At 32.4% G+C, this 24691-nt stretch overlaps 1 protein-coding gene and 1 long non-coding RNA gene across 2 annotated transcripts; one reads left to right on the top strand and one right to left on the bottom strand.

Moving 5' to 3' along the window:
* The first annotated feature begins 5137 nt into the window (after window positions 1-5137).
* LOC120090544 (sesquiterpene synthase-like) lies at window positions 5138-7552 on the top strand. The gene is made up of 4 exons (XM_039048270.1): window positions 5138-5472; window positions 6040-6181; window positions 6627-6875; window positions 7135-7552. The coding sequence occupies exons 1-4, from the start codon at window positions 5138-5140 to the stop codon at window positions 7423-7425; spliced, it is 1017 nt and encodes a 338-aa protein (XP_038904198.1). The 3' UTR covers window positions 7426-7552.
* Window positions 7553-8659: 1107 nt separating this feature from the next.
* Window positions 8660-10344, bottom strand: LOC120090241. The gene is made up of 2 exons (XR_005485470.1): window positions 9844-10344; window positions 8660-9253 (listed from the first exon to the last, which is right to left on the bottom strand). It is a non-coding gene; the product is annotated as an uncharacterized LOC120090241 (long non-coding RNA).
* Window positions 10345-24691: the final 14347 nt, after the last annotated feature.

Here is a 24691-nt window from a genome sequence, read left to right on the forward strand (position 1 = left end):
AAGTATATCCACATCAAAGAAAGATCGACCTTCAACATTTTCTTTTGATCGTCTCAAGATAACAAGCGATCAACATAAAGAAGGATGAAAATCTTGAAGGCGACGTCATTCCATGAAGATAACAACGGCGAAAATATTCATAGTCGTGTCCTTTCATGCATGAAGAGGAAATTTTCTGTTGCCATAAGTACAGAAGGTTCCTTGATAGTGAAGCCAAAACTCATCGTATTGACGAATCCTACAAATGAAGAGGATGATCAAAACCATGATGAAATTAGAACTTCTGAAGTTCAAATGAAGAAGCTCCTCATCGCAAGAGCCTAAACTGCATGATGCTCCTAGCCCGCATGAACTTAAAATGTGAACGGCCCAAAAAACAATTTGTACGAACTACGTTACAACTTGATCCCTGTCATTATAATGGGTACGTAGGCAACTTAGAGAAATTTAAGTTCAGTCGCGCGCAAAAAAAAAAAAAAAAAAAAAAAAAAAAAAATTGAACTACGTCATGATTTGATCCCTTTCTTTAAAGGTACGAAAGAAACTTAAAGAAATTTAAGTTTCATCCATCAGAAAGTGTACCACAACCACCTAAGTATGACACTACAAGATTGATGTTAATCATCCCTGTTAAAGAATGACACTCCAGATTGAAGATGTTCATCCCTATTGGGGCAACACAATGGATTGAAGATGTTCATTTCTTGTAAGGAGCCAACACAGTAAATAAAAGGCACACACTTGAAATGCGCTTCGCTTCCTCTTTAAAATCAAACTTAGATGCTTCTCCATCTTCAAGTTCAGAGGCTTCATCGATGCTCTTTAATCTCCAAGTTTAGAGGCTTCATAGATGGTTCATCTTCATGCTCAAGTCTAGAGGTTTTGCAATGCCATTTTCATGCTCAAAGTTGCGAAGTCGAGCTCAATGTAAAGATTCATCGATGCTTTGTCAAATTCAAGTGCAAAGGATTTATCGATGCTTTGTCAAACTCAAACGTGAAGGTCTCGTCAATGCTTCTCCATCCTCAAGTTCAGAGACTCCATTGAAGCTGTTCCATCTTCAAGTTCAAAATTGGTGTGCATGGCCCTACTTCTATCTTCAAGTTCAAGGTCAGTATGCATGGCTCTACTCCATCTTCAAGCTCAAAGTCCGTGTGCATGGCTCCGCTTCATCGTTAAGTTCATGGTCAGTGTGGATGGCTCAGCTCCATCTTCAATGACTCAGTCTACAAAATTATGATGCAGTTTTGCTTCATCTCCAAAGTCTGGCGTGGTTCGCTTCATCTCCAAAGTCTGGCGTGGTTCGCTTCATCTCCAAAGTCTGGCGTGGTTCGCTTCATCTCCAATGTCTAAATTCATCTGTCAAAGTCGGATGGCTGTGGCTTTGCTTCATCCTTCAAAGTCGTGGCGAAATCCTCCAATTGATTGACAGCGACTCGCGCCTTCAACTCCAGAAAGTTTTCACCTTTAATCTCCAAAGTCTAGTGGGTTAGATTGCATTTCATCTAAAAGATATAACAGGGTGTGGTTTGCTTCTATCATTTCCAACAGTTAATGGTGTGGCTTCACTTTCATCTCCAAACTAATCGCACAAAGAACTAGTCAGCTTACATACTCCAAAGTTCATGTGTGGTTCTTTTATCATAAGGCGTGTGGCTTAATGCTTCATTTCCAAACTGATTAAAAAAGCGGACCTTCGCTAATTCATCACCAAAGTCTTTGATGTGCGTTATGCTTTTCCATCATAACCCCCATAAATGAATGGCACGGCTGTCGCCTTCATCCTCCGCAAAGTCGTGGCGTAGCCTTCCGTTATTCATCTTCTCCCAGCACTGCATTTTGGTAACGCGTCCACTTCACCCTTACAAGCGAGTTGACACGGGACTGGACACACCTCCATCTGGCCAAAGTTCCATCCGAGAGTGCAATTCTCGTTTCCGTCCAATAAAGATGTAACAGATCCACTTCACAACCACCTTCTCCAAAATATTGATCTAGTAACTCCTTTAGACTTTATTCACTCTACTCGCCATGCGAGAAAAATGTTTAGATTGAATGGTTCACCCTCGATATGTCGAGACCTCACACGTTTTGGCTTTGCCTACCACACCCTCATACTGCAACACGAAACTCTTGTACCATACCAAATTCCACACGCGCACTGCGAGGACAAACTCATGGTCCCTTATACCGAAATTCAATTTGTGATCACGACACGGAGTAACTATAATAATAAGATGACCTTTTGGCAATCCCTCCTTAGGCGAGTTGATCCCATCACATCCAGAAATACCACGAACGTGCACTATATAACAGAAGCACGACCCTTTGAATCCTCCCCTAGGTGTGATCGAATGGGAGAGTTCGTAAGCTTTTGCACAGGCCCTCCTCCCCCAAAGACAGATCAGGATGCACGAAAAATACTGAAAGCATGTAGACCAGATCCCTCCCCAGGGTGATCGATGGAGAGTTGTAAGCCTTTTGCGAGGCCCGTCCATGACGATCAGCGAATGCACAAACACGAGAAGCGATACAATATTTTCAGGGTCATCCCTTTTAGATACCAGCAAGACGGCCATGTATCAAGGAATTGCTGCAAAAAAAAAAAACACAATAAATAAAACATTACCTCCTACAAAAAGAAATAAAAAGAAAAAAAGAAGAAGAAAAGAAGCAAAACAAAAAAAAGAAAAAGAAAAAGAAAATGGAAATAATAAAAACATGTGGAAAAAAGAAAAGAAAGAGGAAAAGCAGAAAATTAAAGAAAAAATAAGAAAAAAAAGAAAAAGTACAAGAGAAGAAGAAAAAAATGAAAAAAGAATTTATTCAAAAAATAAACGAAATAATAGAATAAACAAAAAAAAATGTGAAATAAGAAAAAAAATGTAAAAAAATGTAAAAAGAAAATTATATAAAAAAAAAGAAAGGAAATTAAAGAAGGAAAAATAATACAAAAAAATTTGGTTAAAAGATAAAACCCCAGATCTTTATTAGAAAAAACCTAAAAATTTCTCTCATTTCCCACCAAATCTCTCTTTACTATGTCACCTGAGCTCAGGCCTCTATCTCTTTCTCAAAGCGAAATCCATACGAATGCACACTGTCACCATCCATGGCGTGGCTTCGATCTCCATAGCTCAGACAATAATATTGCAGAACAATGGTGGTAGAAGAATTTGTAAGAAAAAAATGTTGAAAGCAATAGAAAACAAGGAAGAAGAAAGAAAGATCAAGAAAAGAAACAAGGTTTTCGTAAAAGGAAGAAATTAAAAAAAAAAAAAAAAGACTCTATCTCTTCCTCTCTCACACATACATCTTAGCACCATGAGAAACAGCGGTAAAAAAAAAAAAAAAATCTAGTAGATAGCAAAAGCCGATGTTAGTAGACCACACATTAAGTGCAACATAATGCTGATGGTTCCAAAGGAACGTAATACACAACAACAAAATCCTTAAAAAATGTGAGGAAAATGAAAGGTTGGAAAGCATGTTGAAGAAATTAGAAAAGAAAAAAAAAAAAAAAGAAAACAAAGAGAAAGATCGGTACAAGAAAGTAAAAAAAAACGAAAAAAAGAAAGAATCGATCACGAGAGAGTGCTCTGTTTCATCGACTGGTGAAGCAAAACAAGAAGTATAAAAAAAAGTTGAAAAAAATAATAAAAGAGTCTTGAAGAAGATGCAATGGAGGTGATTCACTCATGTAGTTCCTATAGAGGTATTCTGGTTCATTTGATAGAGAATAGATCAAAGGTGGTAAAATTAAAAGCCAAATTTGGAGAAAGAAGTTTAGATCTAAGATTGACTTAAATACCATAGCAATTGAAAGATACTAACAAATTTTGGGTTAAATTGATTTTTTTTTTTTTTGATTTATCCGAATTTAACAAAAGAAGGTGGTTTTATTTTCGGCAATTTTGAAGGCTTCATATTCAACTTCACTAAATAATAAATAAAATATCAATAAATATTAGGTCGGAATAAAGTTTCAAAATCATATTTAAAGTAGTCCTAATTATCCAAGCTTCAAATCAAAATTAGATTAAGATTATAATCTATCCGAATAAAATTTTGATTCAATTTTCAGTTAAAATTCAAATTTGCGCATATTCTCCAAATTTTATTTCAATTTCATTAGTTCATATCCTTAGTTGCAAATCAATATTGTGGTAAGATCTAAAACTCTCTCAAATTAAAATTTAATTTATTCAAAATCAAATTTTCAATTTTGAGATTAAATTGTGGATAAAATCTCAAATTTGGGCATTCTTCCAAATTTTATATCAAAATTCATCCAAATTAGGTTCTCTCATCCCTATTTTCAAATTCAAATCAGGAAAATTAATATCCCAAAATTGAAATTTGGTCATATTCCAAATTTTATTTTAAATTCAAATATTCGACCTTGAGTTTTTATCTCATCAAATCAAATTAGCAGATAAAAACATGTCTCAATTAGTCTCTTATTAAAATTTGGGGTATATCCCAAATTATACCCAAATTTTTACTCATCAACCAAAATTGATCGAGATTCAATTTCACCTCAAATTCTTATTCCAAATTCAAGCTAAAGATTTGGTGACAAATTCTACTTCACACGGACTGAGAAGTCTGAAAAAAAAAAATGATTGTTAGAATTTGGAATATTAAATTAAATTGGAAAGTAAGTGGAACATAAATTCTACTTTAGGTCGAATTAAAGTTCATTTGGGAGCAAGAAAGTCAAGGACTAAAATTTATCTTTTGTTTACTTGGCGAAATTGTGTCAAGCAAACAAATTTCAAATCAAAATTTTGAGCTAAATTCTCATATTTTGATCAAAATGATGTATCAAACTTTTAAAAAAGATAGTTTTCAAAGACTCCACTTATAACCATTTGATTTTTGAAAATTAAGCATTTATAAAAACCACTTCCCACAAGTCTCTATGTTTTATTGTACACTCTCTACTCATGTTTTCAAAAAGTCATGTTTTCAAAACTAAAAGAAAAATGATTCTTATAAGCTTCTTTTTGGTTTTAGAAATTAATTAGAAAGTTCAAGTGTTTTCATTCAAGAAAGGTGAATAGCATAATCGAAAAAAATGATAAAAAACACGTATAAATTTCAAAAACAAAATATTAAATAAAATCGTTTCTAAATGGGGCTAAATAGTCTAAAAATGCAGGTATTAACTTTTTATCAAATTTACCCTTCTTTAAAAAAAAAAAAAAAAAAAAAAAAAAAATCTAATTCCAAGTGTGAATATATACATAGGTGGTGGAGGGATCAGAAGTTTATGGAACAATTATCTTTTGCAAGAGATAGGGTGGTGGAATGCTATATTTGGGCATTGGGAGTATACTATGAACCAAAGTACTCTACCAATAGAAGAATATTTGTCAAAATTATTTATTTCATAACCATAATTGATGATGTGTATGATGCATATGGCATACTTGATGAACTTCAACTTTTCACCCAAGCGATTCAAAGGTTTATCTCTAAACTCTTTATTTAATTTAGTGTTTAGATGTAAAGCTTGCACAACTAGTTTTACCCTGTAGTCAATAACATTCACCTTCAATATTCTTTTTAGTGTAGTAATGATTTTGAGCAATAGAATTTCAAGGTTAAATTGTTTCAAAGATTGTTCTATGGTTTTTCTTTCAAGTATAATTTCATATTAATAGATCATAAGGTGAATATATAATCTAATAGGATGCATTACTAAAAATACTAAATGATCAAATATAGTTTAGAATCATTACAGAAATTATATATATGATATATACGTATAAATTATTTCAATAATGTGATCTCGTTTAAATGACCAACGATCAAAACGGATAGCCCGATACCTCCACAATAGTAGGATATTTTGCAACTCGTGCATAAACTTTATGATTTCATTTTGGAACTAGCCAAAGGCCTGGATCCCTCCCTTCAATTCCTTAGCCAATATAGGACTTTTCACCCAATACCAACATGTGTGAGAATTTAAAATATTAAAGAAGTGTCGTTATTCTAGCCTAATCACTTGAATGTTTGATTAAATTTCAGGTGGGATATCAAGAGCGTTGACAAGCTCCCAAATTACATGAAAGGTCTTTATGAAGCTATACTTGAATTTTATCGAGAGATTGAACAAGATATGTGTATGGACAACAATATTACATTCGCATTTGATTGTGCAAAAGAAGCGGTAAATTCTATTATTGGACTAGTTTGGTTTCATATATATTTTTTGGGAAGAGAAGACTATTAAAGCTTGAAAATTTGTTGAAGACCTAACAAGTAAAATTCAATATTAAATTGAGAGAAAATGACTTTACAAGGGTTTGAACTTCGAATGTTTTTTTTTTTTTTTTTATACTATGCTTAAATCACTCTAAAAGCTTGAATTGATAGAATATGGTGAATTTAATATGAAACTTGTGGGTGTTGGACTATCCCTATCTCTTCCCAGGCAGCCATGTGCTAAATTTCTTTAGTAAAAAATGATGTTTAATTTTATTTATACTATGTAAAGGTAAGAGAAGTAGGAGACTAAGCTGTACCTAATCAATTGTTACCTATTTAATATTATATCAACACCTCACCGAAGAAGTCTCTTTCTAATTTATTTTAGTTTGGAGTTTTGGCCACAGATGAAAAGGCAATGCAGAGCTTATTTGGAGGAAGCTAAATGGTTCAATGAAGAATATGTGCCAACAATAGAAGAATACATGAAAGTTGGTGTAATTTCTATTGGCATCTATGTTGTGGCTTCAGTTTGCTTCCCATCTTTGGGAAATGTTGCTTCAAAAGAGGTTTTCCAGTGGGTTCAAGGTGAACCCATGCTTCTTAAAGCAACTGGAGTAATTACCAGACTCATGAATGATATATCTTGCCACGAGGTACTGATAATATGAAGCAATTATACTTATTATAAAAAATTATAATAGAAGTATACATGCTTGAGGTTTCAGAGTTTTTATATCATATTACATAAACATACAGAGTTTCTATCTTTTTGAAAATAAAAAGTTTGTAATTGATGTATCTAATTATGTTGGGTTCCGCCTCAACATCTTTGATAAGGTACTTTTGTTTTTTGTTATTTTTATTCTACTTACTAAAAATATATTTTAAGTTGTCATCATGTTTCTTTCTTAGTTTGAACAAAAGAGAGGTCATGTGGCTTCTGCAGTTGAGTGCTACATGAAACAATATGGAGTAACGAAAGGAGAGGCCACAGCCGAACTAAAAGGCCAAGTGGTGGAAGCATGGAAGGATATGATAGAAGATTACATGAAATTGTGTGGAAAGTTTCCGAATGTGATCCTTCAATTCGGGTTGAATGTTACTCGAGCCACAAACTTTTATTACATTGAGCGAGATGGTTTCACTTTCGTCGAGGGAGAAACTAAACATCTTATTACCTTATTACTCACCGTGCCAATTTGATCCTATCTATACTAGTTTGTACTTTTAATGAAAAACGAGTTTTCGCAAATATTATTTTAATTTTTTAATAAGCAAAACTTATTATGTTCTTTTGTTATATGTATTTTAATGAAATCTACCATGCTTAAGAATACTTTTCTGTTACGTATTCAGTATATTTGGGTACATCACGTACAGAGAAGCATGTGATTTGAATCCTTTAATTTCTTCTTTGAGGATTAATGCCTTAGCTAGTTGAATTGAATTATGTTATGATTGGCAAGGTGTGGTATTTTAATAGCTATATTATATTGACATTTGTCACAATGTGATCGTGACGTGGAGTAGCTGACGTCCTCTTGTATGGGTCTTTTTAAGAGTTCTAAGGTTGCCACCCATCATATTAAAGGCATGATTGGTCATCTAATTAAAAAAAGTACTATTGGTCTACGTAAATTCAGATATTTGTGTATAGAGAAATGTTAACACCTTACAACACCCATAAAAAACGTTATCAAAATTTACCTTTTATTACTCAATTAGAAAAATAAGGGCCATAAAATGTTATTTGGTCTGTTTTTAAATTGTCTCATTTGTATTAGCTCACATTTTGGAAATAAAACATGAGCTAATAATTATGAATGACATCACAGCCATTAAGTAAATTTCAAATTTATTTTGGATTCCCAAACTAATTTCCTACACCTCAAGAACATTATAACATCAATTTGGTGATTCTAATATTTGTCGTCGATGTTTAATGAGAAATTTCACGTATTTAAGAAATTAAATTTCAAAAGGTGAAACACTACAAAGTCTCATTTTAAATTAAAAATTGTTATTAATGGTTGAATTTCACATTGTTAATTATGTGAAAATGATTTCAAATTTAGAATATTAAATTAGGAAAAAATTTCATGAATTTATGGACTTTTAACAATAAAACCCATAACAAAACACTATTTTTTTGCAGAAGAATTTCCATGTATTTATGAAGTAGAACAATTCACAAATATAACACTACTAATTCTCAAATTTAATTCTGCTTAAGCATTTCATGTATTTATGGATTTTTAACAAAAACCCAAAAAGAAACGCTACTCCGCATTCAACCAAATATTAATTTGCTACCATTTTTACTTTTAAAAATATTTGTGATGAATATATTTTTTGTCTTTACACCTGAAATTAATGATGGAATTGAGATTTTATGCAAGGATATATATATATATATATATTCACAATAACCAATTGATTACCTGTGATAATAATAACTAAGTTATGCCAAGTACCTTGTCATCCAAAGTAATAATCTAGATGGCGGATGTAAAATCTAGAAAAATTTTGAAACTGTCCATGTTTTACAAGAGTTCAAACCTCAATCTTGTAATGTGTTGAATTTTACCAAAATAGAAAAGATCTTGCTAGGCAAGAATTCAACCTAAATCTTGGATAAGGTTTTGTATAGACCTTGGCTTGGTGCAAGCTTCTACCATAATCATGGATGACGTTGAATTTAATCCAAATTTGAAACCAATGTGAAGATTTGGTATTGAAAAAGATAGACCTGGACTTTGCATATGCTTCAACTAGAAACAATTGTATGAGATTTCTATCCCAATCTTGGATAAGGTTTGGTTCATTGAACCTAGTTTGGCGCAAGCTTCAATCTCCAGTTGCATACTTCACCAAATTTTGAAACCAATATGAAAACAAGTCAAATTTGGTGAAACTAGAATTGAGGTAGACTTCAACCATAAGCTTGGATTAAGTTGAATTTAATCAAAATGGAGTTGTTGCCTGATAAGAGTTCAACCTCGATCTTGAATGGAGCTTGGATTTAATGAAACTAGGCATAGCGTAGATTTCAACAATAATCGTGGATTAGATTGCATTTAACCAGAATGGAATAAACCTTGCTTGGCAACAGTTCAATGTCGGTCTTGAGTCAAGTTTGTTTATTTTTTCAGCGTTTACAATAGCACATGATTGAAAAATTCACCAAGAATATGACGAAATGATTTTGAAAAGCATAGAAAATATTATTTAGCATAAGATGTGGAGAAATGTCCTAAAACACGTAGTTTGTAATCTTTTAACAAAATCTCTTTCATAATAAAGATGTTAGATTTCTTTCAACAAAGGTGTTATTGAATTTGTAAATTGCATTTATCAATTCCTAAATCCAATAAACTAATCCTTGGCTATAACATGAATATTTAAACTTTATGTATATATATAAAAGTGGATCAAGTTTGAGGATATAGCCTAAATGGTCTATAAGTATATCAATAGATACCTTATCATAGGGACACTATGGATTGTTTGTTTAAAAAAACATGCAGCGGAAGAAAACAACATCATTAAGCATTTTAATTCCTCAATTTTGATATTAAAATAAGCACATTCATAGGGTATTAAGAAGGTTTCATTACATACCTTTGAAGATCCTATTCTTCAACGAAATACAGCTACAATCTTCTTCGATTCAGGCTGTGGACCACCACTAGAGCTTCCCTACTATTCTCTAGGAGCCTTAGATTAAGTTGTAGGACTCAAAACAAGCTTGAACATAGGGCATTTGGAGAAAAGGTTTTCCGATTTTTCAGCTTGTTCAAGAACAACTTCTTTAACTTTTAAAAACTCAGCAATTCAGCAATTGCATGTCCTTTTCAACTGAATCTCTTTTGTTTTTAAAACTATTAGCCCATGCTTTGAAGTCTTCATCCTAGGAAGACACCACCTACTTTGTGGAATTAGTGGATTATTGTGATTAAGGTGCTTTTAAATTGAGTGGTAAAATCCCACTTTGTGGTTTTCCCAAATTTCCATTTTGAATTTAATTTTAAATTTTAATTCTTTAATTAAACTTAAAATTTTATTAATTTTACAAAATTAATTCATAAATTTATTTTTCTAATAAAATTAATAATTAATAATTAATTAAATAATTTAATTAATTATATTAATTTAATATCAAATATTAAATTAATTTGTCATCAAATTCATCATCATGAATCCCTATTCATAAAATGAATATTTAAATCATATTTATATATTAATCAATTTTAGAGTTACATTTAATTCTAAAATTAAATGTATAATTATATCAGATATAATTTCTAATTCCCTTAATTCGAATTTGAACGTTTGAAATCAACTTATTATGCTATTCTAAGGCTAATTTCGTTTGTGAGCTAGTAGAGAGACCTAATGGACCTACAGATCATGGGCTCCAACGATTCAAGATTAATTGACTAAACTTTTTATACCGAATTAACCCTCATTCGTTAACTATCATGTCACTCCACTAAAGCCCAGTAGTTGTACTCCCCTCACTGTAGATATATTGTGTCCACTCAATATAACCATGATTAGTAAAATAACCCTTCACGGGTTGTTCGTAATAACGGCTGGGTCAAAAGGCTGCTTTACCTTTGAGATTACCTCTTGTTCTTTAAGTCTCACTAATCTTGTAATGAACAATTGGTTTGTGATCCAATCATCAAACCGAGTCCCTCTTGGGTTTATTAGAGGGTGGGGCCCCTTGTTCAAGACCCACAATCAACACTTAAAGGAACAACTTCTCCACTATCCCTAAAAGTAGGTAGAAGCGAATCTTGTCTTGCATCCTATGGCCCCAGTTATCTACCCGATCTTGACCTTGAAATGGAAGGCTTATTGAACCGGTGCTATTGAGCTAACCCTCACCCATGCAAATCTAAGGATAATCCTGAATAAACATGAGATCATAGTTAGCTTAGAATTAAGGTCAAGTTAACTAGGTCATCACTTTGAAATAGTCAGCCTTAAACAGTAAACAACGTTATAAAGTAAGAGTAACTTATTTTTTGGTTCGATCTTATGTAAACTCATTACACAGGACGCCCCTACTGCTCATGTCACCACATGAACAAATCAGGATCACTTTGTTTGTAGTACTTTACAACTCCTTGTAACAACTAAAAAGTGGGTCGCTTCTAATAGTATTACCAGAATAAGACACCCAACCTTGTTCGTATGCAATAGATCATTTTGCCTATTTACTCGAACCTGATCCACTCTTATGTCTCCACATAAAGTTCAAGTACTCATGTAACAGTAATGGATTTTTTAGTTTATTGGATTTATTTCTAAAACGAAATAAGCAATTCATATATTCAATATCAACTTTATCGATTTACAGAATCAGTTTATTGTTTACAAACCACGAGTTTTAGGGCATAAAACCCAACATGGATACGGTCCCCTTTGTATATTGATAAAAAAGATGTGATCTTAAAGACTTTCATGTGGAGATATGAAATTGGGGGCATCCTATGCAAAAGATGTTTGTATAATATTGGACTACGAAATAGTCACTTTTCTTTATAACAATTGTTTACTGCTAAAACTGACTATTTCAATTTGATGACCTAAAGTAACTCGATCTTAATTCTGAGCTAATTATGAACTTCTGTTTATTTGATTTATGCTTTAATCTTCATGGGTGAGAGTGACTCAACATTGCCGCTTAATAAGCTTCCCACTTTAGAGATAAGACCAGATAGATATCTGGCGACATAGTCTTGCAACATGGAATTCACTCCTACCCGTTTCAGGGTTAGTGGATAGGTTGTTCCCTTAAGTACTAACTCCTAGTCTTGAACAATGGGTTTTTCCCTCTCTACGGCGGAGAGGACTCGATTTATTGATGAGACCATAAACCAATTTTTCATTAGAAGATCAGTGGACATTTCAAGAGCAAGATGTATTACAGGGGTAAACCCATAATTTTGACCTACTTGTTAATATGAACAACCTTTGAAGGATAAACTTATTGATTATGGTTAAATCAAGTGGACAAAACTTTATCTATAGTGGGGAGAGTACAACTACTGAGTTATTGTGGTATGTCTCGGTAGTTATCAAATATTGATTAATATTGATTAATTATAACACATATGTTTTGAACTCTTCTGCTGCCTACGAAGGAAAACATAAGAGAAAAGAATGAGCAAAAAGCCAAGTGAGTGGTAAAAAAAACTACAACGAAAAAGCAAGAGGAAGAAGGCGGAAGAAATAATCTAGATGAATGAAAGAAAAAAAATTGATGAAAAAAATCGTAGTTGTGTCTAACGAAGAATAAGAGAAAGAAGCGAGAGGAACAAACACAAAGTGAGAGGAAGGAATAAGAATTCATGAGAGCACCAAACCTCACCCGCATTTTGGGGTCAAATAGGTACGCCCAACCGACATAAGCAAAAGGTTATTGTTCAAGAGTTTTTGAATCTTGGTATGTACAAATTTATTCACAAGATAGAGACTCACAACATAGTTAAGGAATGAGAATGAAATTCACAATGTATTAATCGAAGAACGTTGAAATGAGATTTGCCCAAATTGGATTCCCTTAATTGAATAACCGTTCAAATATTATGGACCAAAACATATATTTAAAGTATTAACAATATGAAATAAAACATCATGAAAACAACAACTATCAAGATATGAAAAAACAAAATAAAATTTGAATTCATAGCATATATGTCATGGGTATATTGTACATACCAGAGTTTCAGATTGATAAGAAAGGAAATGATGTCCCCAAGCACTTTTTCGAAAGTTTGCTGATCGACGAGGAACACCATTATCATTGAAAGAGGCATTATAATTCGATGCCATGGGATTTGATTCAACTTCTTCTTCTTCAAATGATATTTTCTTTTCTTTTCATGAAGATTTTGGTAAAATATATGCTTCTTTTGATAGAGTCTTTACTTGTGCTATGAATTAATTATTTTAATGAAATCTATAAGATGCATTGGATAAAGATAAGAAGGTGAAGATGTGATTGGTGTCAGAAGTGGATAACCCTTCAAAGAAATTTGATGGTGTAGAACAGTTTGGAACACATTTGGCAGATCCTTCAATAAACGTGTGCAAGAGCTATCTTAAATTTAATATTTCGGCATAGTGCTTCGCCACTGATATTCCAATGATCAAGTTAATAATCGTTTATAGGGAGAGATAGAAATTAGAGGGTATAGAGTTCATGGTGTATTTCAATGTACATCAAACGAGTATATAGAAATAGATTCCGTAACGGTTATTCGCTAATTAATTTCTCTGTCATTAATCAAACCGTTACTAAACATAGTAAATTTTCGGATTTCACTAATGACCCAAAAATGTGCAAGAATACAACACTTAAGCATAATCTTTACTTTTATATGGTCGACTTTCTCAAGCTCTATGGTCGTTCCACTGGGTCTATCTTTATACTGAGGTATTATGGTTCTTTGAACAATCTTATGGATCGGTCTCTATACTTAGAAAAATAAGTATTTACTACTTTCATCCACAACAGTTTCCCCAACTTTCCATCCAAGTTGTGTAAGTATAAATTAAATTAATCTTACGGGCCTTTGGTTCACTCGGCAAATTTTGTTGCGATTGCTTTATGCCTTATTATCTCGCATAATAACAATTTCAAACTCATTTTAAATAATGTGAAGTTGTAATCATTTACTGATTTAAAATCTTGTAGCCTTAAGTGCATCCACTTGTAATAAGCTTTAAGAAGAATAACTATTTTTTTATGATCGTACATCCCTTTCAAAAATTTTCACAAGATACAGGGATCTTTTATTATAAGATACTCCATTTTCAATCACTCGTGGATATGATGACGAAGAAAAATCATAGTTTTTGCTTTGTCCTCACTAGATGTCGTATTTTCTTTTTTAATTATTTCTCCCCAAGATTCATAGCATCCAAGTGGATTTCGACATTAAGTACACATGAAAAATAATTATTGTTGTTAATATCAAGGGCGGCAAATTCTAATTTTGTGAGATTTATCATGGCGGCACTATAATAAAATATTGTACTTATGTTAGAAATTTAATAGATATTGAATATGCAAAATAATATTAAATTTATTAATTATAACGTAGAGGGAAAAACTAACATACCTTTAGGACCTACCTTTAGTGGGAAAAATGACCGGAGCTCATTTTGATAACATATTGTGAAATTGAGTAGCACGACGGGAATACGAATATGGAGAAAAATAATATAATAATAATAATAAATATAATTTAAGATAAAAAGCTAAAATCATAAAATAACTAAAATTATAAAATTGGATAATAGAAAATTTAGTAGAATTTGAAGAGAATTTCTTACCAATGAGTGTGTGATTTTAAGTTCTACAAAATGCCACTATTTATACGTAAAGTGGCAAGTAAAATATAGACTTACATCAACACCAAGCATGAAGGTCAACTCCATTTTGATTAAATTCAATTTGATGACCTAAGGTAACTCGATCTTAATCCTGAGCTAACTATAAACTCCTGTTTATTCAAGTTATCCTTTAATCTTCATGGGTGAGAGTGACTCAACATTGCCACTCAATAAGTCTCCCACTTTAGAGGTAAGACCGGATAGATAGCTGAGGACATAGTCCTGCAACATGGAATTCATTCCTAACAGTTTCAGGATTAGTAGATAGGTTGTTCCTTTAAGTATTGACTCCTAGCCTTGAACAATGGGTTATGCCTTCTCTATGTCTGAGAAGACTCGATTTATTGATAGAACCATAAATCAATTGTTCATTAGAAGATCAGTAGAGAATTAAGAAGCAAGATGTATTACAGGGGTAAACTAGTAATTTTGACCTAGTTGTTAATATGGATAACCTTTGAAGGATCAACTTAATGATTATGGTTAAATCAAGTAGACAAAACTTTATCTATAGTGGGGAGAGTACAACTACTGAGCTATTGTGGTATGTCTCGGTAGTTAACGAATATTGATTAATATTGATTAATATTGATTAATTATATCACATATGCTTTGAACTCTTCTGCTACATGCGAAGGAAAAGAATGAGCTAAAAGCCAAGTAAGTGGTAAAAAAAACTACAACATCTCTTTCAACCCTTAATAGCAAAAGTGCAATAGCAACAAATCAACACCGCAAGGTTACTACTCAAACCTTAGGCTTGCACATATACGTTTCATGTTATCAATACACACTCGGCAGACAATTAGCTTTATATTCTTATGTGCACATAGCTCTACCTTGTGTAGGTTCATAAACTAGACTTGTCGATCCTCTGACCATTCTACATGAGGTTCTTTCCATAGGCTCAGGAGTTCAACCTTATGACGCCCTGACCATCCCATGAGATTCCGTTACAGGCTTAAAAACTAGGCCCTATGACCCCCTAAAAAAACTGTAGTATGTGGTGTATTCTTAATCACCATACAAATTACACATATGCATATGTACGAAAAATTACTACTACAAAAACAGTGTTTCTTGATGTTTTTTAAATATCAAGAATGACTTTTCTTGACGTTTTTAAAAACGTCAAGGAAGCCAGTGTCAAGAATGTTGATTTTCTTGATGTTTTAAAACTACAAGAAAAGTGACACTTGACATTTAAAAAAGTCAAGAAACACAAACACTTGACATGTTTGAAATGTCAAGAATATAGGCGTTCTTGACAAGAAAAAAAAGTCAAGAAATTTTGTGAACTTGACATTTAAAAAACGTCAAGAAACACAGACATTTGACATTTTTGAAATGTCAAGAATATGGGCATTATTGACAAGGAAAAAATGTCAATAAATTTTGTGAACTTGACATTTAAAAACGTCAATAAATTTGCTTGTAATTTTCTTAGAAAAATCTACAATGTTGGTGTTTTTACCTTAATTGCTCCTGTATTTTGATCCAATAACCACATTTGGTATATATATGACATATATTCATTAATCAAATAAACAATATACATGCATTGGCAAACTTATATATCAACAAAAAACCACCAATATCTCTTTATAGAAACTTAACTTCTTTAACATTGTCAATATATACAACCTAAGGAACATAATTCTAACAGTCAACCCAATATGAACAGTTTCAAAAAATACATTTCCAAAACTTCTATCAACAAAACCATCCATCTACCCACACATGTACCAATCCAAAACTATCCTCCCTCCCTCCCCGTGCATATTTGAATAATACCAAAAGATATTTACGCCTATATAGATATGAAGTAAATCTAGAAATTGATCAGCCAGAAAAAACACATCTAAAATGACCAACCACAATCACATGTAGCATCCTAAAAATTCAGCCAACTTTATCCGCACATCATCTAACTCAATTTGTGAGTACGGTTTCATTGTATCAATCTATAAACATAAAAGCCAAATATTATACTGGATTCTATTTTTCTCTATGCTATTTGAAATGTCGAAATAACGATAACATACCAAATCTGAGATGACAATACTTCTTTTGGTCACAATATCCCTCATATACCCCATGACGTAGTATCCACATTCGGTGCTCCCAACATGTAGAGGACACTATAGAGAAAAAACTAGTAAATAAGAATGAAGTAATCCATACGCACTAGATGTTTACTTAATATGACGAATAAGTAGTCATTGTTAATTTACACTTGTCTTTATTGTTCTCCATAAGGTTTGCTTTCGACCTTTTTTAATATTCTTTGAGATTGAAACATCGCAATTACCCTATTTGTCAAGAAATAAGCACAAATTATTTTAAAATAAAGTGCACTTTAAAACAAATACTACAAATGAAAAAGGTTAACTTACATGTTAGTTATATATCGTATATCTACCCAGGATGAATAAGGTTTGCTTCCGGCTTTAACAAAGCATTACTTAGTTCATAAAGCCCTAACAAATTAGACACATTGACATATCTAACTTTAGCAAGCATTTAATTAAAGAAAATTGGAAAGTTCATGCAAGCTCTCTAAAATTAAAGCCCTAACTTTGGAAAGTGGCAATCCCAACTTTGGCAAAGTGACAATCCCAACTTTGGCAAGTTATCTAAAATTCAATCTCATCCAAAAACAATATGAAACAAGAGTTTATTATGAGATTCAAGAATATACATGAGAGATTAAACCCTAACTTTGAAAGTTCAAGCCTCAAACTAAAAAAATCAAGCCCTAACTTTGAAAGTTCATGCCTCAAACAAAGAAAATCAAGCCCTAACTTTGAAAGGTCATGCCTCAAACTAAGAAAATTAATAATTAAACCTAATCTAAAAAAGATTAAGCCTAATCAAACCAAGAAAATCAAGACTTAAACCCAATCTAAATAAGAAAATCAAGATTAAGCCCTAACTTTGAAAGTTCACGCCTTAAATCTACTTACCTCAATGAAGAATCTCTTCAAGATTGATGGAATAACAAAGATGCATCAAAGGGAAGTGAAAAACCAAAAAGATTTCGAGTGTATTTGAAATAAAATCGACTAAATCTGCTGGAACTTCTTTTAAATCTTTCTGATAGCGTTGCAACACTACTAAAATAGTGTTGCAACGATGTTGAAGAGCGAGGAATTTTTTTGTCAAAACCCATAGCATTGCAACGCTAATGAGAGCGTTGGAACATTGCATGTGTGAGGTGCGCACATTTTTCAATTTTTCGTCAAAATATGTAGCGTTGCAATGCTACCCCATATATTCTTCAATTCTTGACGTTTTTAAAACGTCAAGAATCCATTAATTGAATTTGACATTTTAAAAACGTCAAGTACTGTATTTTCTAGGAAAAATGCACAAACCCCGCTTTTTAAAATAAATTCTTGACCTTTTTTTTTTTAAAATCACCTATTCTTTGACATTTTTTTTCATAAAAACATCAAGTATTTAAAATTGAAAACGTTAAGAAAGGTGATTTTTCTTGTAGTGAACTCATAACAACACTGAAGAAAATACAATTCGTAGTTTACGGGTTTTGCCCTTCTTCGAAGCCTTCTGGAAACCTGATGTTGGTGTTGATGCCCTAAATCTCGTAGGGTTTTGTAGTTTGTAAACACTTGTTTGAACAAACATTCTGTGATTTATACTATATGATATTTTATTCACATTGTCTATGAAATATTTGATATTTTAGTTGCATTAACCACACACTCATAAACTAAGATCCAATGTTATCGTTGTAACTTAAACATGTATGTGGAGACATACAAGTGGATCGTGTTTAAATGATAACCTAAATGGTTTGTAATATATGGATAAGGCTGAATATCTTATCCTGGTGACACTATGAGTATGGCATGCTTTGTAAGTGTTACAAATATTGTAAAGTACTACAAATGATTTCATCCTAATCATTCATGTATTAGACATGCGAGCGGAGATCTTCTATACAAAGGAGTTTGTATAAGACCGGATCACGAAATATTTAGTCTCGTTATATAACTTTGTTCATAATTGAGACTTTCATTTCACTAGGATGGCCATAGGTAACATGACTTTAATCCTGAGTGAGTTATGAACTCTTGCCTATGAGGGTTGTCCTTTGATTTGAGAGTAGCCAGATCGCCGACTCAATAAGCCTACCATTTTGGGGATTCATCTGATTGGGAAGCTAGAAACTTAGCTACACAAGATGGAATTTACTCCTTCCCCGAAACAGGGGTAAGTAGATAAATTGCTCCCTTAGGGACTAATTCCGAGTCTTAAACAATGTGGTGCCACACCCTCTTGGCTCGAGAGGGGTTTAGTCATAGTGGGACTATGATCTATTGTTCCTTAGAGGTATCAGTGGTATTTAAGGAGTTAGATGTAACTATAGAGGCAAAAAGGTAAATTGGCCTAGCTGTACTTACGAGCTATTTGTGAAGGGTCATCGTACTGTTGATTGGTTATATCCAATGAACACAAAAATATACCTGTAGTGAGAAGAGTGCAACTCTCAGTCTTTAGTGGAGTGCCCGACAGTTAACAGATGGTGGATAATATTATTAAAGAGTTTAGTCAATTATTCACGTACCATTGGAACTTTAAGCTACATGTTCATAAGGTCCCTTTGGTAGCTCAATGGATTCAAGGGAATTTGATTATATATGATATACTTAAATTAATTCAGTTATATATGATATAATTGATATAATGTATTTGATACATTATTGTTTGATTGGAGAAACTAATATTTGAATATGATTCAAATATATTTTCTATGAATTAGATTCATAATTATTAAATTTAATATAAATATGATTTATATTACATGCCATAAAATAGAAAAAGAACTATGGTTTGTATATTGTATATGATGCAATATTAAACTATCGGTTATAAATATAATATGATAAGTTAGTTATCATATTTATTTATTATTTGATAATTAAAAATATTTTTCTCAAATAACCACCCTTAGTGGATAGTTATTTGGTTTTATGGAGAAAATAGGATAAAATGAAAATAGTTTTCTAATGATTCCATGAGATATCAGATACACTATCGAGTTACTACACGAAAACATGGAGAGACTTACAATAGTTTCAATATCTAAACGATCGAGTAGCTAGTCTATGTGATAGACTTTCTCATCTATACGATGGTTCTGTCGTTTACTCGATCGTCTTCCTCCTTCATACAAAACCTTCCCTCTAACCAAAATAAGCCAGAGCCCATCACTCCTGGATTCTCACACCGAGAATACCAAGGTAATCTTGTGGCAGTGTCTGGTTTTTTGAGGATCGAGTTGCTACTTGTTGCTGTTTGAGGGAGATCGAGTTGTTTACTGTATTCGTGAACGATCGAGGGATATACTTGAAGAAGGGTTCTTCAAATTTATAATCTCTTATTATATGTATTTTATTCAAAACAAGTTGTAATTTAGTTTATAATGCATAATCTGTTCTGTATGATTGTAAATGTATAAGTTCATTCACAATGAAGTTTGGACAATCTGCTTCCGCTCAAAGATCCTCTGTACTTAGAGTTCCTTCAATTGGTATCAGAGCTAGGTTGTATTCTGATTTCCAAATTCCATTGCTGTACTGAATTTCGTTTATAGTCTTTGTGGGTTTTAACATTCTGCAATGCGTTTAAGTGTTAAGTGTTTTTGTGGATGTTGTTGATAGATATTTCGGGATAATTGTCTCTGTTTATGCTTTCCTTTCCTTTTACAAAATTTAATTTGTAAGGGCCCCTGCGTTTTTGGGCATAATAACTTGCAATCGAGTCTGTATTCCTTTAAATTTTTGAGTCGTTTATGAAGAAGCTTCAGACGCAAGGAGTTGTTGTTCGCTTCAAGGGAGAAGACGAAACGGTGGTCGCATTGTGTAGCTCAAGCAAGACGATTGTTTTGATTTGGCTATGCGATCCTATAGAAATGTTCAACTCGATCGTGTAGCATTTGCTAAACGATCACGTAGCTAATACTACATGATCGTGTAAAGAGTTTACTCGATCGTGTTGCGTTGAGTACATGATCGTGTAGACGCTCGGGGGTAAACGATCGTAGAGTATTTCATACTCGATGCAAGGCATGCGCGCTAAACGATCGTGTAGGCTATCATGCCCATCGCATTGTCTGTAGCTATGGGATCGCATGGTCTACGATACTCGGCACTTGCTAGTTGATCGTGTAGACTATCATGCTCATCGCATAGTCGTTAGCAACACGATCATATGACATGCGTTACTTAAAGCACGTTGCACGATCCCGTAGAATTTCATACTCATCACATAGTCCTTAGGCATGCGATCACCGCTACATGATCGTTTATACTCGATGTGCGTTACTCGACGATCAGAAGGGTTTGCTACACGATCAAGTGACGAGGCTTCTTGGCGGGCGGTTCAAGACCCGATTCACCTATTCGAACCGGTGGACTCGAATCTTTTGTAAGAGTTTAGCTTTTATTTTCAGTTTTGAGACAAGTTATCCCGAACCATCAATTTTTATTAAATGTGCATGTGATGTATATTTATATTTATGCCATAATGTATGTCATATAGTTTTAAAACCCACCATAGATTATACATTTAATTCGTGCATCATCTTTATATTATAAGTGTTATAATATATTAGTTTGCATGATTAAATTACTTAAAGCATGCTCATGCATCATATAATATAAGAGTTATAATATATTCATGCACTAAAGCATATCCATGCATCATTTATATTATAAATGTTATAATATAAGGTTGTTTGTTAGCATGTATGCTTAGTTCATTACTTATTATATAAAAGTTATATATTAATAATGAATTAACATTGCATGAAGCATGACACTTATGTTTATTTATAAAAGTTATAAATTCCTGATGTATATCTAGCTAGCAATGTAAATGGTTTTAATTGTTTCATTCTTTATAAGAGTTATAATTAATGAAGTTAGAAACTAAATAAATAAGAAAGAGTTGCATACACACCTTAGGTTTTAATCATATTTTATTTTTTTTTAAAATTGATTGAGATATACATAAGATCACGTTTCTAATATGATTAAAAACCTAAGTTTAATATTTTAATTCGGTTTAATATGTTTAAGTTGACTAATAAAAGATTAAATATGTAAAAAATGTATTTATAAGGGATCTTTTGGCTAAGGTTGGTTCTGGCTAGGCTGGGGTAATTAAGTCGATTGAAACGTCGAACCCCTACTTGGGAACCTACCTGGAAAAGTGAATTAGATAGATTTGTTACATGCATGCAAATTTGATGAAAGTTTGTTAAAGTGTTTAATAAGACTTGAATCAAACTTGTTTAATCATCAAAAGTAAGTGTTGTTTTGAGCAAATTAAACAAACCTCTTAGTTAAAATCAGTAGCCAGATTTTCTAAGTTAATGAATCCGTAGGTAGAACATTCAGTGAGAGGTAATTGGGGTATATGATACTTCACTTTACCTCTACACGTTTCTCCATTAAAAGTTCACACCGTAAGATCTATCCTCAGCCTCGAGGCACCCTGAAAGTGTCCCCCTATGGATGGTATTTGTGTAGGTTAATAACAAGGTGAATGGAGAGAATGTTGATAGTAACTGCGGGTGGGATGTGTGACAACATATCCATCGGTCTCTCTCATTAAGTTAGATAAAGTTTTAGTGCATCGCCTTGAGGCACCCTAGGAGTGTCCCCCTAAAGGACGGCTAGTTTACACAACTCTTTATCTGATCTCTAGAAATGGATGGGGTTGCTTTAGTCTCTTGTCCTAATCTGCTTTTTCCTACGGTTGACTCATCAGAATGGTACTCTAGGGCCTAAAATGAGGGGTTACACTTACACAAAATTGTTAAAGTTGTTAACAAATTTTGGACCGGACAATGGTGATTGTTAGATTAAGTTACAAGGAGTTGTTTCTGTCTAATGGTTGAGATTGTCTCATTCTAGTGAAGGGTACTTGATCATCCTACGGTGACTTTTGTCCTACCTCACTAGAGCATCATTGTAAAATATATGTCACTTAGGGTACAAAAGTACTATTTTGCTAAAACTTAATTAGTGTTAAAAGTGGTTTAGTGCAAGTAGACTTATTAAGTTTGTTCATTTTTCAACAATTTTAATAATGGCTACCGCTACTCTTTCACTTCTTTCCACTGATAAACTTGAAGGAACTCTTAACGAAGAGCATCCATGAGCACGTTTAGATCTTATATTATTATTGTTATATATTTTCTCCATATCTGTGTTCCCGTTGTGTTACTCAATTTCACAATACTTTTGTTATTTACTATTATTAATATTATCAAATAAAACTTAATCCATTTTTCTCCTGTGAGTTAAGTGTAACTCTCTACCTCCAATGTGCATGTTAAAAAACTAGTTTGGTAAAGGTCCTATAATGATGGAAGCAATGAAATGTTTGGTTGCTCCATCAACGAATGTGTGACCATCTTCCTGTTTATAGAAGAGGTCTGAGAGTCGTGCAAGATTCAACACACGTAAAAGGATTTCATTTGAAATGTTGTTAGATTTGGTATAGTCTTCTGTTATATCTTTCCATGCTTTAACCACTTCCTTTTCCAATTCAACTATGGTTTCTTCTTCTGATACTCCATGTTGTTTCATGTAGCATTCAACGGCTGAGTCAACATCCCCTCTCTCTTGTTCGAACTAATTACAAAGGAAACATAACCAACATTTTAAAATATGATTTTTAGAAGAAAATAGTCAAGTTAAACAATTGCATTATTCATAAGTAAAAGATCTTAATTATATTCACACTATAATGATCAGAAATCTATCTAAGAAACAATAACTTAATGACTATTGAATACGTCTAGTAGTTTTTGAACATGTTGTTTCAGTTTGTTTTGGATAGTTAACATGTCTAATTACTATTAAGTAGTATCGATTTTATTATTTCAGTATATAATGAGGGTGCTAAGAATATGTCAAAGGACCTAGTTAAGATATTCTGATGTATTCTACTGATTCAATATCCTTGATCCTATTGTATCTCTCTCTAAAAAAAATAGCATCAGATTGATTATTACTTCATCTTTAACAATATAAGGTATTTATATAAATAAGAAACGAATACTTCATTGACGACAGACAATAATTTTTGTTTTTAGCTTTAGGTTGTCACTTTTTCTATTATCATTCTGGATAAATAAAAAAAAATGTTATCATTTTTTTTTATTTACTTTCATTTGATTTAGCCAAATTCAACCCTAGAGCAAATTGAAATATAAAGATGTCGTTGGATAATCATTTTATTTTTCAGTTTAATATTACTAAATATTAAGCTTAATTACCGTCATATATTATTTCTAACTTTTTATTCTCGTTTTATTACTAACTCTTTAAAACTATTTTTCAAAGACTTGATTTTTCTAAAAAAAATTTCATCAAATTCAAATGATGTGAAACAAACATAATTTTTAGAAACAAAAATTCAAAACAATGATCAAACAATGCTAGATTAGCATGGAAGTTAAATACCCCCATTAGTTATATGACTTTCCATTTTCCTCTCAGAGATTTGTATATTTTATTTTATAAAAATTAAAACAAAAGCCAAAACTAATGAATTGATAGGTCACAAGACACAACCAAACTTACTAAGAAATTATGTGAAACAAACATAATTTTCAGGAACAAACAATAAAAAAAAAGTGGTTATCAAACAATGGCTAATTAGTTGGAAAGATAAATACCCTCTATTAGTTAATTGAATTTCCATTTTCCCTCAAAAGTTTGTAGATTTTATTTTATTTTATTCCATTTTAATAAAAAGAAATAGAAATAAAAAGCTTGAACTAAAGAGTTGACATGTCACAAGACACAACAACACATCCATCTATGGATGGTAATTTTCAATCCATGCACTTAAGAAATTGGTCAGTCGAGCATGATAAGCCAGATCATGAACAATTGAATTAGTGCTTCATGGATTAAAATTAGAGAAGTCCAAAATGAGTCATCTTCAATAGAAACTCGAGAATCATGTACAAAATACTTGAACTTCATTATTGAAACGATACCACCTTCAAAAG

This window comes from Benincasa hispida, chromosome 11 (assembly GCF_009727055.1).
Source record: "Benincasa hispida cultivar B227 chromosome 11, ASM972705v1, whole genome shotgun sequence".
Classification (NCBI taxonomy): domain Eukaryota; kingdom Viridiplantae; phylum Streptophyta; class Magnoliopsida; order Cucurbitales; family Cucurbitaceae; genus Benincasa; species Benincasa hispida.

Coding starts and splice junctions, on each gene's coding strand:
- LOC120090544 (XM_039048270.1), top strand. CDS start 5,138: ATGGGGCTAAATAGTCTAAAAATGCAGGTATTAACTTTTTATCAAATT. Junction 5,473..6,039: donor TTCACCCAAGCGATTCAAAG/GTTTATCTCTAA, acceptor ATTAAATTTCAG/GTGGGATATCAAGAGCGTTG. Junction 6,182..6,626: donor TTGATTGTGCAAAAGAAGCG/GTAAATTCTATT, acceptor TTTTGGCCACAG/ATGAAAAGGCAATGCAGAGC.